The 18,439-nt window shown below is 50.3% G+C and overlaps 1 protein-coding gene across 3 annotated transcripts in view; it reads left to right on the forward strand.

Moving 5' to 3' along the window:
• The first annotated feature begins 1,502 nt into the window (after nt 1–1,502).
• MMEL1 (membrane metalloendopeptidase like 1) overlaps nt 1,503–18,439 on the forward strand; it is a 36,932-nt gene continuing 19,995 nt past the window's right edge. For 2 of the 3 annotated variants that reach the window (XM_023627585.2, XM_023627582.2), the window contains exons 1-2: nt 2,123–2,263; nt 4,457–4,620. In XM_023627585.2, coding sequence (XP_023483353.2) covers nt 4,467–4,620 — 154 coding nt within the window. In that variant the 5' untranslated portion in view covers nt 2,123–2,263; nt 4,457–4,466. Of the gene's footprint in view, nt 2,264–4,456; nt 4,621–18,439 lie in introns of all 3 variants that reach the window. The other variant, XM_023627578.2, reaches the window with a different exon arrangement.

Raw genomic sequence — 18,439 nt, forward strand, 5'->3', positions numbered from 1 at the left:
CACAGGGGAGGGGATTGAGGCTGCAGCTACTGGGTTGGTGGCTTGATGACGGAGACCTGGGATGGGGTCAGACCACCCTGGCCCCACTCCCTCCTGTCCAGGACACCCAAGGCCTGACGTCAAGAGGCAGCTGGTGGGGGATCCCAGAGCCCCAGCTCTCGGCCCAGCCTTCCAGGTGCCTTGGACATGTTATGAGACCTCTCCCAGCCTGTCTGTCTTCTCTAAGTGGGCACCTTGTGTGTACCTGGAGTGGGGCTGGGCACACCCAGGGAGATGGGTTCCTGCCATGCTGAGGCCCAGAGTCACGCCTGCTAGGTGGGGCTGGTCTTTGTGCAGAGGACAAGACCTGCCCCCAGACCATCCAGCCTGAGAGCGTGGGGCAGGGAGGGGACGGGCCCAGCAGTCAAGGGCAGGCTCTGCAGGGTCCAGGAGCAGCCCTCCAGAGGAGCAGCGATGGAGGCTAAATCCCTCTAGACCTGCCCTGGTCCCAGGACCCACGAGGGAAGGGTCACCCACCCCTCCCCCATGGTGGGCTGCCTCCTTGGACCCCAGAGCCGAGGCTGGGCCTCAGACCTCCACGTCCCACATCTGCTGCCCGAGGGACAGGGAAGCGTGGGCAAGGAGCCCCCAGGAGCCCCTGAGCTCTCCTGGGAGAAGGGAATAAAGTCACCGCGCAGGAACATCCTGGGTGGCAGTAGGGGCGTCTGTGTGTACCAGTCTGGTGCATCCGGAGCCCTGGCTGGGGCTGAGGTCTGCAGCCCCCCGGCCTTTGGAGCCCCTTTCCCAACTTCTCTCGGCTGGCAGGTGTCCAAGCACCCAGCATAGCTTCGCTTGGTTCCCCCCAAACCTGCAAGTCTCAGCATCATGGCCCCTGGGAGGCGGCTGGGACCCCAGGCCCCTTACTTTCTGGCAGTTTCTGTTTTCACTGACAGAGCTGCAGATGGGAGGAACCAGTGATGGGATGGCCTCGGCGGGAAAGAGGGGCTGAGCTCCAGAGACCAGCCAGCCTCTGTGTCCACGTGGCCTTGGAGGAGAGCGGGGGCCACTCTAGCTGGACATTGTAGAGTGTGGGTCCCCGAAGTCATCATGCTCTGGGAAGGAGCTTCTGGTTGACCGGGCTGGCCCCTGGCCACCCCCCGGCTCCCCAGGAAGGACAGTTCCGGCTCTTACTCCTCTGACCTTGACCGCATCTCCACTCGGACCAGTAGCCCACAGCCAGTCTGCCAGCTCCTCACTCTGGATGGGTTTCTGGGGGACAGCCAGGAGGCTGAAGATGTGGGTGGTGTCCAGGATCTGAGCCCCTCCCACGGCGGGGCCCACCTGACAGGCCACCTGAGCATGGACTGGAATCTTCCAACAGGACTCGGCTCAGGCCTTCTAGTGAGGGAATGGCCATGAGGGGCTGTCTGCCACGAGACCCCGGCTCTTATGCCTGCCTGCCCTGACTCTCTGACAGAGTCCCTGGGGCCTGGGGGACTACTGGTTCCGTGGGATTCTGAAACGGAAGCGGAACTGCGCTGGTGACGGAGTCAGGCCTGAAGAAGCGAAGTCTGGGCTTTGCCCCAGGCCCCTGCCCCCACCAGTGGGGTGGGGGTGCCTGAGTCACACTCCAAAGCACTGGGGTGCCTCTGCCAAGCCCAGAAGCCCGTCTCCCACTCCCCTAGCCAGCGCCACCTACCACCTGGGGTTGGGGTCTGAGCCTCAAGTCCCTAGCGGCAGAAGGAGCAGCCGAGCCCCACGATAACCTAATGTGGGCGTCTCTGGGTGGGGACCCTGCCTGACAGCCCCACCCCACCCTATCATGATAAGCAGAGACACCCCCTCCTCCCCTGATACCCTGGCAAGACTCCCAGGACCCACCACCCTCCCTGGAGGCTGCAGAGAGGAACCCCATGTGGGGCCTTTGCAAACCCCACAGCCAGCGGGTTCTCTGGTCCCCAACCCTCGGGCAAGAGGGGCAGGGTGGGGAGAAGGGTCTGGCCTTCCTTCCCAGCAGCCTCTTTGGGCAGGGGGCCTGGTGTCCCAGGAGCTGCTCTCGGCCCCTCCCCCCACACCAAACCCCAATGGAACTCGCTGACTCTGAGCAGGAGAGGGTCCAGCCTCCAGGGCACCAGGCCGCATCACAAAGGAGGTCCCCCCAAGGCCCCACCTGACCTGACGCCCCACCTGGGAGACTCCTGCCTGGCCCAGCTCACAAGGTCCCTCCTGACCCAGCCTTCGGAGACCTGCTCCTGGGTGGCGGCCATTCCCGAGTGACCTGAAGGTGAGCGGAGTGAGGGGCCTGCCGGGCCAGGTTTCCCGGGCCATGAGAACACCCTCCAAGTGCCCAGCCATTTCCCCGGGGGGCCGGCGGGGCATGTAATGTGCCACCTCACCTGTCTCTGGAGCAGCACCCCCAACACAGTCCCCCTCCTGTAAGGACCCCCGTCTCCCTGGCCGGAGAAGCCTGAAGAGGCCGCGGGGTGCCCAGGGAGACGAGGACCTGGCTGCCACAGACTGGCCGCTCCCTTGTCCTCAGCCCTCTGAAGGTTTTTCTGTGTACATGCCTTTCTGTCATATTGAGTTCCAGGAAGTGAGCAGGAAGGAAGTGGATTAGCAGAATGAGTGAGTGAATCCATTAGTTCTGATCAAAGAAGGGAGAGGCCGGTGAAACGAGCCACAAAGGCCAGACCTGGCCCACCTCGTTGATTCACTCGCTCGTTCGGCAGATGTTGGGTGATGCCTCTGGGTTGGTGGACTCCAGTCTAGGTGCCGGGGACCCAGGCAGACAGAGCCCCCTGCCCGGGCCCTGACGTTCCCACGGGGGAGGCGGACAATGGGAACAGAAATAAGGGCATAGATGCCAAGTCACACGTCTGGTGGTGAAATAGAAATGAGGTCGGGGGCCAGGGCTGGAGCCAAGGCTGGCTGTGTTGAATATGGAGCCCAGGGGAGGCCTGGAGGGGGGTGACCTGGAGCAGAGACTTTCGGGGAGTGCAGGGGACATATGGGGATCTGGGGGTGCCGTGGGGAGGACGGTAGGGGGTGGGGAGAGAGGTAACAGGGCCATGGAGGGTGCTGAGATCAGAGCAGGCCTGGCTTCTCTCGGGTTGGGTCATGTGGCAGGTGATGCCCAGGGAGTTAAGACCCCCCAGGGAGTCAGGACAGAACTCAGGGGGACTCCTGGGTGTTGGCAGGTCAGAACATCTAACTCAGCCCTGATTGGTTCTCAGTGGCTGGACGCTTACCCACCAAGGGCAGGACTGGGTCTGTGCTCCTCAGACTTCTCTCAAACGTCCAGCCCCACCTAGGGCAGGGGTCAGGACCAGACCCAAACATCAGCTGTGTGACGTCTGAGGACTGGAAGCCTGAAGCACAGGGGATCAGCCAGCTGCTCCCCAGGTGTCCAATCAAATTCCAGGGGCCAGGCTCTGAGCACCAGAAAAGGAGGTGCCCATGCACACACATGCATGCACATGCACATGCATAGTCACACATGTGCACACTCGCTCATGCACGTGTGTACATGCATACATATGCTTATGCACACACAGGAGCGCATGCACACAACTCACACACGTGCATACACACACAGGGATACACACATGCACACAGGGGACATGCATGCACACTCACACACAAGGGAGCACACAAAGACCTGGGAGCCACCCGTTCTCCCTGCCGGGTCCCAGGCGGTGCGCCCTCTCCCGCACACAGCAGCAGCCCTTGTGTCCTCACCACTGCCCTCTGCCTGGGAAGGTGTCCCCTCCAGGGACAGGGTAGGGGAGACCACAGGACCTGCACACCAGCCAGGCGACTGCTGGAGCTGGTCCTGCCATGTCCCTTCCTGGCGTGTGAGGTCGCTGCCTGCCTGGATACCGGTCATTCTCATCTCCCCCCTCACTGGCTCCTGGGCTCTAGGTAGGAGAGGTGGGCAGGGAGTCCAACGGCCCAAGTCACCTCCCAAAGGGTTTCCCAATTCCAGGACCCCCTCAGCACAAGGGCCCCAGGTGGTCCCCGCTACAGAAGCCCCTAGACAAGCACAGGGAGCTGAGCCTCCTGGGTCCACTGTGCCCACCCTAAGCTATGAGCAGAGCGGTCCCTGGACCACCTCCTGCCAATGAGCCCACTTGGAGAGGCCGACCTCAGGAAGAGACTGCCACTGTGGCCAGCAGGCTAGGCCACCACCCACCATCAGACACCCTTGACATTCAGAGACTCTAGTCCAGGGAGAGGGTAGAAAGCCCTGAGACTCGGGCCTGAGGCCCAGGGGGATAGATTGGAAGATGGAGAGAGGGGCTGAGCATCCAGAAATGACCCGGCACCTGCTCCCAGACAGCATCGGTCCCTGCCAGCCTCAGGCAGGGCCTCAGAAGCTCCACACCGCGTCTCCCCTGCCCTGGTGTCCCCACCCTGGGTGGACACCGCCCCTGCCCTTGCCCTTGGGCTTGCTCAGCTGTGCACTTTCCCCGTCTAGAGACTTGGTGATGGGGAAGTCCGAAAGCCCAGTGAGGATGGTGGAGATCGCTGGCCGGTGGGGGCAGATGCACCGAAGCTTCCTGGAGGGGGGGCTGCTGCTGCTGCTGCTCCTGGTGACAGGCGCCCTGGTGGCCCTGGGCCTCCTCTACGCCAACAGCAGAGGTGAGTGAGGGCACCCCCTCCCCACAGGCCCACCCCCAACCTCCAAAGGGTCTGCATGGCTGCCCACCCTGGACAAGCCAGCCTTGTCAAATGGGGCAGGCAGCATCTGCCCTGGGCACAGGAGGCTGCAGGGCTGTGCGGGAGACCCGAGAGGAGGGGCACTGACCTGCGGGGGCGGGGGGCCCCTTCCAGAAGGCTCTGCCCAGGCACAGGCTGGTGCACAGCTGGTTCTGCAGGCTCTGAGCCCGCCGGCCTCTGGGGGACGCCTGAGATGCCGCAGACTGGGTCGCCCGCCCCAGCCGCGCAGCCCCCTCCCCTCCGGCTGGAAGCGCAGCTCCGCTGCACAGCGCACTGCAGTTGCCAGCCGGCCGGCAGCAGGAACCCACACTCCAGCGCCGGGGACCACAGCGCAGCGTCCCTCCCACCTGCCCGGGCTCACCTGCCACCACCATGGCTGCCACCCTGAGGAAGGGACCTGCTGGGAACCTCCTCTTCTGGCCCGCTGGAGGTCCGGGTCAGGGGGGCCTTGGCTTCCCAGACAGGCTCTGCTTGTTGCAAGATGGTGGGAGGGGCTGGGCTGGGGTCCCAGAGAGATGGAGGCACAGCCAGGGCTGCCCGGCAGGAACACCCTCCACTCGCAGCCCCTTCCCCATCCCCCACCCAGGCTGATGTGAGAGAGCGGGGACTGTCCACCTCAGGTGAGGGACACAGTGGGGGCTCATGTGCAGGCATGGTCAATCCAAGCTTCCCCCTGCAGCACAGCCTCAGGGGCACGTCCATAGGGTGCACACAAGCCAGCAGGTGCGGGGCGCCCTTCCCAAGGGTGGGTGGGCTCAAGACTCAGGAAAATCTGCAGGGGAAGTGCTCACGGGGCATTCTCAACAATAGGGTGTCACAGCCTTTGAATGTTCCCTCCCTGGCAGGAGCGGTCTGCACCACAGTGGGACCATGGTCCATCCCTGGGCAAGGCTGTTTCTGGGAACCAGAAGTGGGTACAGCCTATGAATGTAGTGGGCGTCCACCTGACCAGGTGCCTGACTGGACCCTGCCAGCCGCTGCGGTCTCTGGCCCCTCCAGTCTCCTGCCAGGGTAGATGAGCGCTGCCCACTCCCTGGGCACCGGGCAGAGGGAAGGGTCACTTGCTGCATGGAGAGCCCTGGGGAGCCCAGACCCTGGGGCTCACCAGGCTGAAAACATCTGGTTACAGGCTTCCAGGGGAGAGGGCTGACCCCTCACCCCAGCCGGGGGTGCAAGGGGGCCCTTCCTCTTCCAGGTAGTGCCGAGCAGCATGAGCCCACCCGACAGGAGGGACCCTCCCTGCCCAGCCTGCCTCCTCCTCGTGGTTCCCTAAACAAAAGTGGGGTCTCTGCCAGGGCTCCTCAGTCAAGACCCCTGTGCCCCCACCCCCAAAAATCGGACCCCATAGCCGATCTTGGCATCAGGTTCTGGTTGAGTTCATGGAGGGTTCATACGCAGTGTTATTATTTATTTCTAAGTATTTTCCCATTTCCACTATATATTTTTTTCACGGATTCATAAGTTGTTTAGAAATCTTTTTTTTTTAATTTCTAGATGCATGGAGATTTTTTTAGTTATCTTTTTTACTGGTTTCTAACCTAATTGCACTCCTGTCAGAAACCATGGTTTATGACGTGCTGATTCTCTGATATTTGCCGAGCTTGCTGTGGGGCTAATACGTGGTCAGTTTTATAAGTGATCCGCGTGTGCTTGTGGGATACACCCATCACTAAATGTCAGATGAAGGGGAGATACAGATATACATACATCCGTTAGATCGATCAAATCCTCTCTATATTTGCTTTTTTTCATTTTCTTGATCTTTTACTTACTGAAAGCTCCTGCACTAGAGAACTATCCAATTTCATTGTAGTTATGTCAAGTATTCATTTGAAGGCTACGTTATTATGTGAATACAAATTTAGACTTTATCTTCCACTACATAAAATTGTGTAGTGACCCTTTCTATCTTAACAATGCCTTTTGCCTTAAATTCTGTTTTGTTTTAAATTGTTTTGTCTGATATGAATATAAGTACTCATCAGCATTTGCTTAGTCGGTTTTTGAATTGAAACTTTTTGCATCTTTAGCTTCAGATGTGTCTCTTGCAACAGTGTATTCCTGGGTTTCAGCCCATCTTTCCTGGAGGATTCAGTCTACTGATGCTCACTGTGATGGCTGAAATGGACGATTTTTCTGTTGTGTTCTTTTTGCTTCTTATGTCTCTTTTTTTCTCTTTTCTTGCCTTCTTTTGGATTGATCTCTTATTTCTCACTCTGTTTCCCTCAACTAGCTTGGAAGTTTTGTATGTCTATCCTTTTAATGGTTATCCTAGATTTTTGGTTTTAATATTTGTTACTTTAAAAGTTATAGATAAACCTTTTGCAGAAAATGAAATGTTTTTATAAAAATTACTGTGTGAAATGCAGTCTCACGCTGGCAGTCCTGTCCATCCTAGAATTCTGCTCCTCAGAAGCAGCCGCATCCCTTGTCTAGCGCAGTCAGCAAACTATGGCCCGTGGGCCAAATCTGGCCCTCTGCCTGTTTTTGTAAATAAAGTTTTATTGGAACACGGCTTTGGCCCCTCATTTATGTATCGTCCATGGCTGCTTTCATGCTACGAGAGCTAAGTTGAGTAGGTGAGACAGAGTCTGTATGTGGCTCACAAAGCCAATATACTTACTGTCTGGCCCTTTACAGAAAAATATTGCCAATCCCTGGACCAGAGTGTCTTCTCATGTTCTAAACCTGGTCTTTGAATCTTTCTCTAGCACTGTAGAGTGTTACATCATGGGGAGGGATTATAAGGTTGTGGTTAAACCCAGGCTCCTGGGTCTGACAGCCTGGCTGGGCATGCCAGCTCCCCCAGATCCTGGCCGTGTGACCTTGGAAGGTTTCCTTCATCCCTCTGTGCCTCAGTTTCCTCATCTGTAAAATGGAACATAACATAGGATGTACGTTAGAGGCTTACTTGAGGGTTCAATGATTTAATACATCAGTAACACTTAGGGAAATGTCTGTCATGTGTTCATGATCAGTTTTAGTAGCAAAATATCAGATTTTGTCATTGACCTGCTGTCGGTATTATTACTGATGTCTTGAATGGAAGGCAGGTTTAGCTCCTTAAGCACCCAGGCCCCCATCCTACCAATACAGGTATATCATTGCTTTTGGGTAAATCCCTATTCATCATTTCCAGTATTTCTACTGAGTGTTTTTCGCAGCTGAGCTACGAAGAATACTGGGGTTACATTTCCTTTCCTTGTCGTTATTTGGTTTCCTTATTAATAGCTGCCTTGAGGAGTTTTGCTTTTTCTGTCAAATTATTTTATTACAGGTCTGTCTTTGTCCATCTTAAATATCAACCTCGTGCTTGTGAAACATATTTAGTTAATCGTGGGGTGCCGTAACGTGCGCCTCGAGTACAGGTGCTCATAGTTCACAAAGGGCACTTACCGTTAATTACCCTACATGTACGTCCATCCAAAATGACTTTTCTGAATCTTAAATTCTTTCCCTATCCTTTCTGATCTTCTCTCCAAACAGTTCTTAAAAAGTGAGCAGCTTTTAATGTTGCGCAAGTAGTTACAATTCGCTGTCTCCTGCAAAAGGCGACACGCGGATGAAGAAGTCCTCTGACAGCGTCTAAACTGGAACCCCGCCCAGCGCCTGCTGATACTGACCGTGCGGCCTGGGGGCCTGGTCCGCCTCAGCACAGCTTTCGCTCTTTTAATAAGAGGACATTAGGCTAAATCTCTGAGATCCTGTTCTCTCTGAAGGCCAACAAATCCATAAATCTGCAAAAGAGGGTCGTTTGTGCTCCACATCACAATTGCTAGGTCGTTATCAGGTGTGAGAAGGTGGCCTGAGCCTACACAGATGCGAGGTTTATCATGATCTTCCCAGAATCCCGTGAATTCTAGATCTGGGTGAGCCTTACCACGCTCTGTCACCTTATTTTAAAACAAAACAAAAACCTTTCCAATGCTCTTCATTCTTTACGTAAATCCAAATTCCCATCTGGCATCATTTTGCTTTTCCCTGAAGAACTTGCTTTAACATTTATGGTAGTCCAAGTGTGCTGGAAATGAATTCTTCCAGCTTTTGTCTGAAAATGCCTTTATTTCTTCTGCATTATATATATCTCCCATATATATATGGGTACAGGCTCTAGGCTTCTGGGTTGACTGGGTCTTTTTCCCCCATGGCTCCGTTGCCTTCCGGCTCCCCTAGCTTCTGATGAAAAGTCTGCTGTACCTACTATCTTTGCTCCTCTCCACTGTTTCTTCCTTCTTTGGTTGCCCTTGGATTTCTCTCTTTGTCTTTGGCTTACAGCAGTTTGACTGTGGTGTGTCTAGGGGTGGGGTGTGTGTGCGCAAGTATTTTGCTATTTATGCTGTGCTCTTTGGAATTTGGGGTTTTGTTGTCTTTCACTAATTTTGGAAAATTCTCAGCCATTGTCTCTTCAAATTCTTCTTCCCTTTATCTGTCTCTCTCTTTCTGGGACTCCACATATGTGTCTGTTGGATGGGTTGATGTTATCCCACAATATTTGGATGGACTGTTCAGCTCTTCTTCACTCTTTTACTCTTGTGATACAGTTTGAAGAGTTTGACCCTAATTAGTCTTCAAGTTCACCGGTTCCTTCTTCAGCTGTATCCAACGTGCTGGCGAGACAGTCAGAGAAATCCTTCCCCCTAGTAATGAGCTATCTGTTCGTGCATGCTATCCACCTTTTCCATTAGATCCTTTAACATAATAATCACAGTTCTTTTGAAGTCCTTCTCTGATAGTGCCAATATCTGGGCTGTCTCTCTGTCTGGTTCCATTGATTACTCTATCTCATAGTGAGGGATTACGTTTTCTTGCTTTTGTGTGTGTGTGTCTCATACATTTTTACTGAATGCAGGGTCCTGAGAGCAACAGCAGAGACTGAAGTGAACAGTATTTGCATCCAGAAAGGGGCACACTTGTTCTTCTGTCGGTCTGTCAGTGAGAAGGATTGAATCAGTCTAGTCAGAAGTTAGCTGATTGGGGTTTGTTTTTGCCGTTGATACCCTCAGTGCAGCACAGACTTCAGACTCCTCCAGCGATGGGCTCCGATCGCCCTGTGCTTAGAGAAGTGGGCCTCGGATTCTTGAAGGCTTTTCCCCAATTCCTGCTCTAGCCTTCGCTTTCAGCAGTGGTCAGAAGGCAACCAGGAAAACAGTTTCAGAGAGTGAAGAGCCCCTCCAAGCAGAGATGAGATTGTTCCATCTTTGATAGGACCCAGGAGTAAAAGATGGTCACCACACAAGTGGGTAAGAGGAAAGATACTTCATTTCCGCTCATTCTATCGGCCAAAGCAAGCCTCATGGGCAAACCCGCCATGAAGAGGGGGGGAATCTCCTCTTCTCCTCAGCGAGAGCAACTGCAAAGTCATGTGGCAAAGGCATGGATGCAGAGAGGAGCCGAGATTTGGGGCCATGATGCCATCTTCCACACATTCTGGATCAGGTTATCCCAAAATATGAAATCCTTGGGGCTCTACTTGTGCTGTTTGCTGTTTCTCACTCGTGGAAGCTTGTCTTTTCATAAACGTAAATCCATGTTCAAATTGGCTTTATCTGTGAGAATCTTGTGTTACTCAGGCTGAGAAAGTTTCCCTCTGGAGAATATGCATGTTTGTTTCCATCAGGCACCTTGGGATGCTACCAGCCTGGGAGGGACTGCTCGAAATTAACTTCTCTGAGGTTTCCTTGACCACATGGTCATATAAACTCATCCCCAACATGACAGCATGACAACCAGCCTGCAGTCATGCAGTCTCTGAGGAAGGTGGTTATTTTCCACCCAGCAAAGTTCCTCATAGTCCTCCTTTGCTTAAGAGAGAGATGGGAGGCGGAGAGAGACAGAGAGAAGAAAAAATTATTTAAATCAAGGCTTTATTCAAATCAAGGCCAACCTTCAGGAGAATAAAACTTTCATAGGAAGTGTCAAAATTATTTTTTTTAATGTAGAGAATCTGTGAAAATAATTCACATTTTACAGAAGTCATACCAGCAAATATAAAAGAACAAAGAGTAGATTACGTGTCAGTCGGGTATTAAGGAAAGCTTCTCCCTCCGGGAAGCACGAAGGAGAAGAACAGCCGTGTGTGGGGTCTGTTTGCTGTGAGTCCTGTTGGCCCTACTTTAGGGTTAGGGGTGGGCTCCATCCTATTCAGTCTTGGTGTCAGAGGGCGCTTGCTGTTTTGCTTTTTCTCTTGCTCATAAGAACAAAGATTTTGAGTAAGAATATGGGGGCTGGAAGTCCACACTCTACCACTTGCTGGTGACGTGACCTTGCGTGTGTCGGCCCACCTCCCTGTCGGTTTTCTCATCAGGAAAGTGGAGATGGTGACACTGACAAGCTTCCTGTGATAATTTAAGGAGGCAATGTAAGTCAAAGGGCAATGTAGAAAAACATGCATCTAAGTCAGTTTGGGAAATGTTGCCTCAAAAGCCCCCTGTATCCTCAGGCAACTCTTTTTTTTCTTTCTTTCTTTCTTTTTTTTTTTTTTTGCTGAGGAAGATTCACCCTGTGCTATCATCCACTGCTGATGTTCCTCTTTTATTTATTTATTTTTCTTAGTGAGGAAGATTGGCCCTGAGCTAAAATCTGTGCCCATCTTCCTCTTTTTTTTTGGTATGTGGGATGCCATCATAGCATGGCTTGATAAGTGGTGTGTAGGTCTGCGCCCAGGATCCAAACCTGTGAACCCTGGGCCACTGAAGCAGAGCATGAAAACTTAACCACTACACCACTGGGCCGGTCCTCAATCTTCCTCTTTTTCTATGTGAGCCACTGCCACAGCATGGCCACTGACAGACAAGTGGTGCCCAGGAACTGAACCCAGGCCGCTGAAGCAGAATGCACCAAATCTAACCCCTAGGCTACTAGGGGGGCCCCTCAGGCAACACTTGAGCTGTAGCATCTGATGAACTTACCCTGGGAGTCCCCCAACCAGCAGGTTATGGCAGCTCGTGCTGGGGATTGTGGGGGAAACGGAAGAGGGACGTGAGCATGCAGGAGGCATGGAGTTGCCTCTTCAGTCTGGTAGTTTGTTCTGGATGTCTGACTAGACTGGAAGCCAATTAATCAGAGGCATCGTTTGGGTCTCCCATAACACTTTTTTTTAAAAAAAGAATAGGCTTTATTTTTAAAGATTGGCACCTGAGCTAACATCTATTGCCATTCTTCTTTCTTTTTCTTCCTCTTCTCTCCCAAGCCCCCCAGTACATAGGTGTATATTCTAGTTGTGGGTCCTTCTAGTTGTGGCATGTGGGACGCCGCCTCAGCATGGCTTGATGAGCAGTGCCCTGTCCACACCCAGGATCTAAACTGGCGAAACCCTGGGCTGCTAAAGCGGAGTGCATGAACTTAACCACTCGGCCACAGAGCCGGCCCCTCTGATAACACTTGATTCACCCTATTTACCTTTATTTTCCCCTTCTGGTGCTCACCATTCCTTCCCCCCAATCTGGGCTTCCAACTGGTTTCATGTTCTATCTGCATGGAGACATTTCTTTAGTGTGTGTTGTAGTGCACTTGTGATGGAGACAAATCTCTAAGCTTTTATCTGAAAAGTCTTTATTTCACTCTCGATTTTTAAATATATTTTTCCTGGGTATAGTATTCTAAGTTGATAGTTCTTTTTTCTTTCAAGAGTTCATTCCATCACCTTCCAACCTCCATTGTTTGTGATGAGAGCTTGGCCATGATTCTCATTGTTGTGCCCCTGAATGTAATGGGGGTTTTTTCCATCTGAATGTATTTAAGACCTTCTTTATCTTTAGCCCTTAGTGCTTTGACTATGGTGCTGCCGCGTGTGGTTTTCTCTGTGTTTGTCCTGCACGTCTTGGATCTGTAGGCATGTGTGACCCCACACCACCTCTCTGGGACGCTAGTTACACAAATGCTAAGTCACTTCATATTGTCCTACAGGCCTCAGGTCCTCTGTTTAGGTTGTTTTGAAAGTAATTTTTTAAAGTTTTAGAACAGTTTTAGGTTTACAGAATTATTGCAAAGATAGTACAGGGTTCCCATATAGTCTATACCCAGTTTTCTGTTATTAACCTCTTACATTAGTGTGATACATTTGTCACAGGTAACAAACCAATCTTGATATATTACTGCTAACTAAGTCCATGCTTTATTGGGATTTCCTCAGTTTTCCCCTCATGTCCTTTTCTGTCCCAGGATCCTATCCAGGACACCACGTCACATGTAGTTGTTAAATCTCCTTGGGTTCCTCTTGGCTGTGATGCTCTCTCAGACGTTCTTTGTTTTTTATGATCTTGACAGTTGGAGGAGTATTGGCCACATGCTTTGGAGAATGTCTCTCGACTGGGATTTGTCTGGTGTTTTCCTCCTGATTAGACTGTGGTGATATATTTGGAAAGGAAGACCACAGGTCAAGGGTCTGTACCTTCAGTGACTTCTCACTGATGTTGACCTTGATCACAGAGCTCGAGGTGGTGTTTGTCAAGGGTTTTCCCACTGTGAAGTTACTTTTCTTCCCTCTCTTTCCACACTGTCCTCTTCGAAAGGAAGTCACTATGTGCAGCCCACACTTAAGGGGTGAGGAGTTATGCTCCACACCCTTAGAGGTGAAGTAGCTGCATAAACTGCTTGGAATTCCTCTGTATGGGGGAACTGTCTATTCTCCCTTATTTATTTATTTATTCAATGATTTATTGATGTCAGTATAAACTCATGCATATTTATTTATACTTTTGGGTTATAATCCAATACTACTTTATTTTATTGCTCAAATTGATCCAACTTTGGCTCCTGAGGGCTTTGTCAGTTGGCTTCTGTACCCCTTTGACACACCCACATCACTGTGGGTTTGGGGTTTTGGAGGGGGTAGTACTTTATTACTTCCTAACACTATAAGATGTCCTAGGCTCATCTTGTGTATTTCCCGCCCCAGTTAATAGTTAGTTAACTGAATAGTTAATAGAATCAGCCATTTCTCCAAGGACCTCTGGTTCCTTTTATTGGATAATGGTGTTAGAAATCAAGATCTGGGTGCTAGGTATGTTCATTGCTACTGAATTGTTGTTTCTTCCAGTCACTCTGGTGAAGGGCGAGGAGACGTGTGTGTGTGTGCTAACTCATGTGTATACACATTATCTATAAATATCTGTGTATGTAACAACCTGTATCTATATGAAGCTGAAGATGAGTTTATGCTGATGTCTCCAACTCTAAGGCATCACCACGTGGATCACTCTAGCCTCCTCCCCTTGCTTGTCTGTAACCTTCTGGTGCAACAGTGGGAAGCCTGCCATTTGCTACCCATTTTCTTACTTAGTCAATTCCAATATGCAGACATAGCAGTTTCAGAATTGCTCACCTGCGTTCTCTTGGGGAACAACTTTATCAACTAGAGTACAGCACTATGTACCAATCCTTTTGCCTTTAGTCTTGCAGACTCTGCTTATTTCCAAAGTGACTGAGGTCAGCCCCTTCAACCCCTACCTCTTTCAGTGAGGTTATTACATACACTTGTGATGCATTTAGCTTCTCATGCTGCATTTCATCCTGGGACCCCCTAATGTCCTAAATGTTTTTTTTAATTTGCATACATCAGGGTTTACTCTTTGTGCTGTAAAGTTCTGTGGGTTTTGACAACTGTTTAATATATTGTGCTCACCATTACAGTATTATGCAGAAGAGTTTCCCTGTCCTAAAATATCCCTTGTGCGTCACCTATCCTACATCCACCACCCCCACTCCACACCCCTGCCACGCTCCCGGCAATCGTTGTTTACTACCTCTGTAGTTTTGTTTTTCCAGAATGTCACAGTATGATTGGAATCATACTGTATGTAGCTTTTTCAGACTGACTTCTTTCACTTAGTAATATACACCTTAGATGCATCCATGTCTTTTTCTGGCTTGACAGTTTATTTCTTTTTATTGCTGAATAATAATTCCATTGTATAGATATAATACAGTTTATTTATTCATTATCCCATTGAAGGGCATTGTGGTTGCTGCCACTTTTTTGAGATTATGAATAAGGCTGCTATAAACATTTACATTCAGGTTTTTGTGTAGATGTAAGTTTTGTGTAGACGTAAATCAGTTGGGTAAACACTGAGGAGTGGGATTGCTGGATCATATTGTAAGACTGTCTTTGGTTTTATAAGAAACTGCCCAACTGTCTTCCAAGGTGGCTCAGACCACTTTGCTTTCCCACCAGCAATGAGTGAGCACTCCCATTGTCTGCACCCTCACCAGCACTTAATATCATCAGTTTTTTGCATTTTAGCCATTCTAATAGGAGTATAGCAGTATCTCATCATTCTTGCAATTTACAATTTCCTATTGAAAAGGATGTTAAGCATTCTTTGTATGCCTATTTTCCAACTGGGTATTTTCTTTAGTGAGTTGTCTTTTTATATCTTTCGCCCACTTTTTAATTAGGATGTTTCTTTTCTTATTGTTGAGTTTTAAGGATTCTTTGTACATTTTGGATACAAATGTTTTATCAGATATATGTTTGCATATATTTCAGTTTGTATCTCATCTTTTTACTAACAAGTCTTTCACAGAGCAGAGGTTTTTAATTTTAATAAAGTCTAACATTGATTTTTTTCTCTCATGGATCATGCTATTTGCATTGTATTCTAAAAGTCATCACCAAACCCAAGGTCATGCAGAATTTCTCCTATGTTTTCTTCAAGAAGCTTTATAGCTTTTTATGTTATATTTATGACTGTGGTTCATTTTGCATTAATTTTTGTGTAAGGTGTAAGGTCTGCATCTAAATTTTTTGGTTTGTTTTTGTATATGGATGTCCAATTGTTCCATTGTGGACATTTATTGAGTGGCTGTCCTCCATCAAATTGCCTTTGCTCCTTTGTCAAAGATCGGTTGACTATATTTGCGTGGATCTATTGCTGGGCTCTCTAATCTGTCCCATTGATTTGCGTGTCTCTTCTTTTGCCAGTACTGTGCTGTCTTGATTACTCGCAGCCTTCTAGTGAGTATCAAAACCAAGCACTGTGAGTCCTCCAACTTCATTCTTCTTCTTCTTTTTTTTTTTTTTTGGTAAGGAAGATTGACCCTGAGCTAACATCTGTTGCCAAGCTTCCTCTTTTTGCTTGAGGAAGATTGACCCTGAGCTAACATCTGTGCCAGTCTTCCTCTATTTTATGTGGGATGCCTCCGCAGCATGGCTTGATGAGCGGCGCTAGGTCCACGCCCAGGATCCAAACCTGCGAACCCCAGGCCACTGAAGTAGAGCATGCAATTGTAACCACTCTGCCACTGGGCCAGCCCCCAACCTCATCCTTCTTCATCATTGTGTTGGCTATTCTAGATCTTATCCTTTCCACACAAACTTTGGAATCAGTTTGTCAAATCAGCAGAGTAGCTTGCTGGGACTTTGGGATTATTTGGAATCTATAGATAAAGTTGGGAAGACCTGACATTTTAATAAGATTGTCTCCCAATCCACCAACACAGACTATCTCTCCATCTATTTAGATATTTGATTTGTTTTCATCAGTTTTGTCATTTTCCGCATATAGAGCCCACACATATTTTATTAGATTTATACCTAAATTTTTCATTTTTAAGTGCTATTATAAATGGATTGTTGCTATAATTTCAAATTCCAATTAATTATTCATTGCCAATATATAGGAAAGCATTTGACTTTCATATATTAAGCTGGATCCTGTGACCTGGTATAGCCTCTTAATAGTTCGGGAGTTTTTTGCTTGGTTCTTTGGGATTTTCTGCGTAGAAGACCACGTCATCTGCAAACAGAGAGTCCCATTACTTCCTTTCCTAGCTGTATACCTTTCTTTCCTTTTCTCATCTTACTGAACCAGCAGGACCCTTAGGACGATGTTGACCAGGAGTGGTGAGAGACAACAGCCTTGCTTTGTTCCTCATCTCAGGGGACATCATCCAGTCTCTCACCAGTAACTACAATGTTAGCTCTGGGCTTTTTGTAGATGTTTTCCTCTGTTCAGTTTTTTCATTCCTTTTCCTTTGTGCCTCAAATGGGATCATTTATATGGACCTATATATGACACTAATTCTTTCTTTTGCTGTATTCACTGTGCTGTTAAACTTATAAAACAAATTCTTCACTTCTTGAGTTGCATTTCCATTCAGTTCTTTTCTATCATTTCCATTGATCTGGTAAGATTTACCGTATATCTACATACGTTTTCCATCTTTTGTGTAAGACCCTATAACTTATGTGGCCCATATTGCCTGCTTTCCATGTGGGAGGATTTCACGCAGCTCCCCTGCCCTGCGCCTGCCTTCAGGCACCCCCAGTGTGCACTCAGGGCAGGCCCCGTGATAAAGGACTGCGGGTGGGTGCAGATGCACCCTCTGCTGGGGGCTCCTGGCAACCCCAGTCCCTCACGCCTGCCCACATGCGGGTATGAAAGGCTTGTTAAAACTTCCTCCAGCTTCAGCTCTCCTTCCAGAGGAGTCTGCCCTCCTCCTGTCTGGTGGAAGCCAGAGGTGACAGCAGCCATAGGTCCCTCCTCTCCTGGGAAGGGCTCACCCGTTTCTGGGCTCCGGCTCACGAGGGCTCTGTGCCCTCAGCTTTGTGGTGGGCTTCTAAAAGCTCTCGTGTTGTCACTTCCACAGCTTGTTAGGGTGGGAGCCACAGTCTTGTTTAGACTTTCTGCATCCTAATCGGAAACAGAAATCCCTTCTCCGCCTGGTCCTCTCTTGGGCCAGAGGTCAGAGGTCCTTCCAGTCCACTCTTTCACTGAGGGTGCTGCCCTTTGAGGTCCAGGGTCTAGCTCCTTTTCCCGAGGCTCTGGGTTCCTGAGATTGGCAAGCCCCCATGGGGCAGCCATGACAGCACCACTTATCACTTCGTTTCTGTTTCTGATCTGCGGCACTGTCCTTCTCTTCTCTGAAGCTCAGATTTCCCTTTAAACAGTTTGTGTTAATATATGTATCCTACAGCAATTTCCTCCTGTCTCCACTGCATGGGGCTCTGTGAGGGTGGGGCCCGTGTCAGACCCTTATCTGAACCTTCAGTGCCCACCACCAGGCTGGCTCGTAATAATCAACAAATATTGGATCAATGGACAAACGAGTGGCAGATGGGAAGAGCAGCAATCAGCAGGTGGAAGAGAAACACCTCTCCCCACGCACCCCAGATCACATTTCATAAATGTTCCCTTGAATGGCCAGGACCCCAGGCAACACCCAACATTTTCAGGGCTCCCCACAGTCTCTGCAGTCTTTGCAGCCAGGGCTGAACCAGGTCCCAGCCCTGCCCCCAGCCCTGGCCTGGACGAGCCCCTGTTCCCTCCATGTGCCTCTCGGGTGGGGAAATTCACCCATAAGCCAGGTCTGAAGGTGGCCAGGCCTGGCGTGCCCTCTCCCTGGACCTTCGCCTCCCCCTTCCCTCCACCTTGCCCTTTTGCCCCCCAAGCCCCTCTCCAGGCAGAGCTGACAGCCTGCCACGGAAGCTCCCGATGCTGACCACGCAGTGCCCGGCCCCTGCCCCATGCGGTGCAAGGATGGAGGCAGGGTGGCTCTGCAGCTTCAGCAGAAAGTGCAGGTGGAAGGGCTGGAGCTCTGGGTGGCCAGTGGGTCAGGAAATGACCCCTCCACAAGACATCCTTTCCCCAAAGGAGCCTATTGTTCCTGCTGGCAGGGCGCCAGGAGCCACCCATCTTGCATGGGGTGCCCATGACCCCAAGGTAGAAGAGGACGTCAGAGGGGACTTGTTTAGGGGACAGGCGGTCCTGCCTCAGGAACCCACTGGGCCCAGCAGATG

This window comes from Equus caballus, chromosome 2, assembly GCF_041296265.1.
Source record: "Equus caballus isolate H_3958 breed thoroughbred chromosome 2, TB-T2T, whole genome shotgun sequence".
Classification (NCBI taxonomy): Eukaryota; Metazoa; Chordata; class Mammalia; order Perissodactyla; family Equidae; genus Equus; species Equus caballus.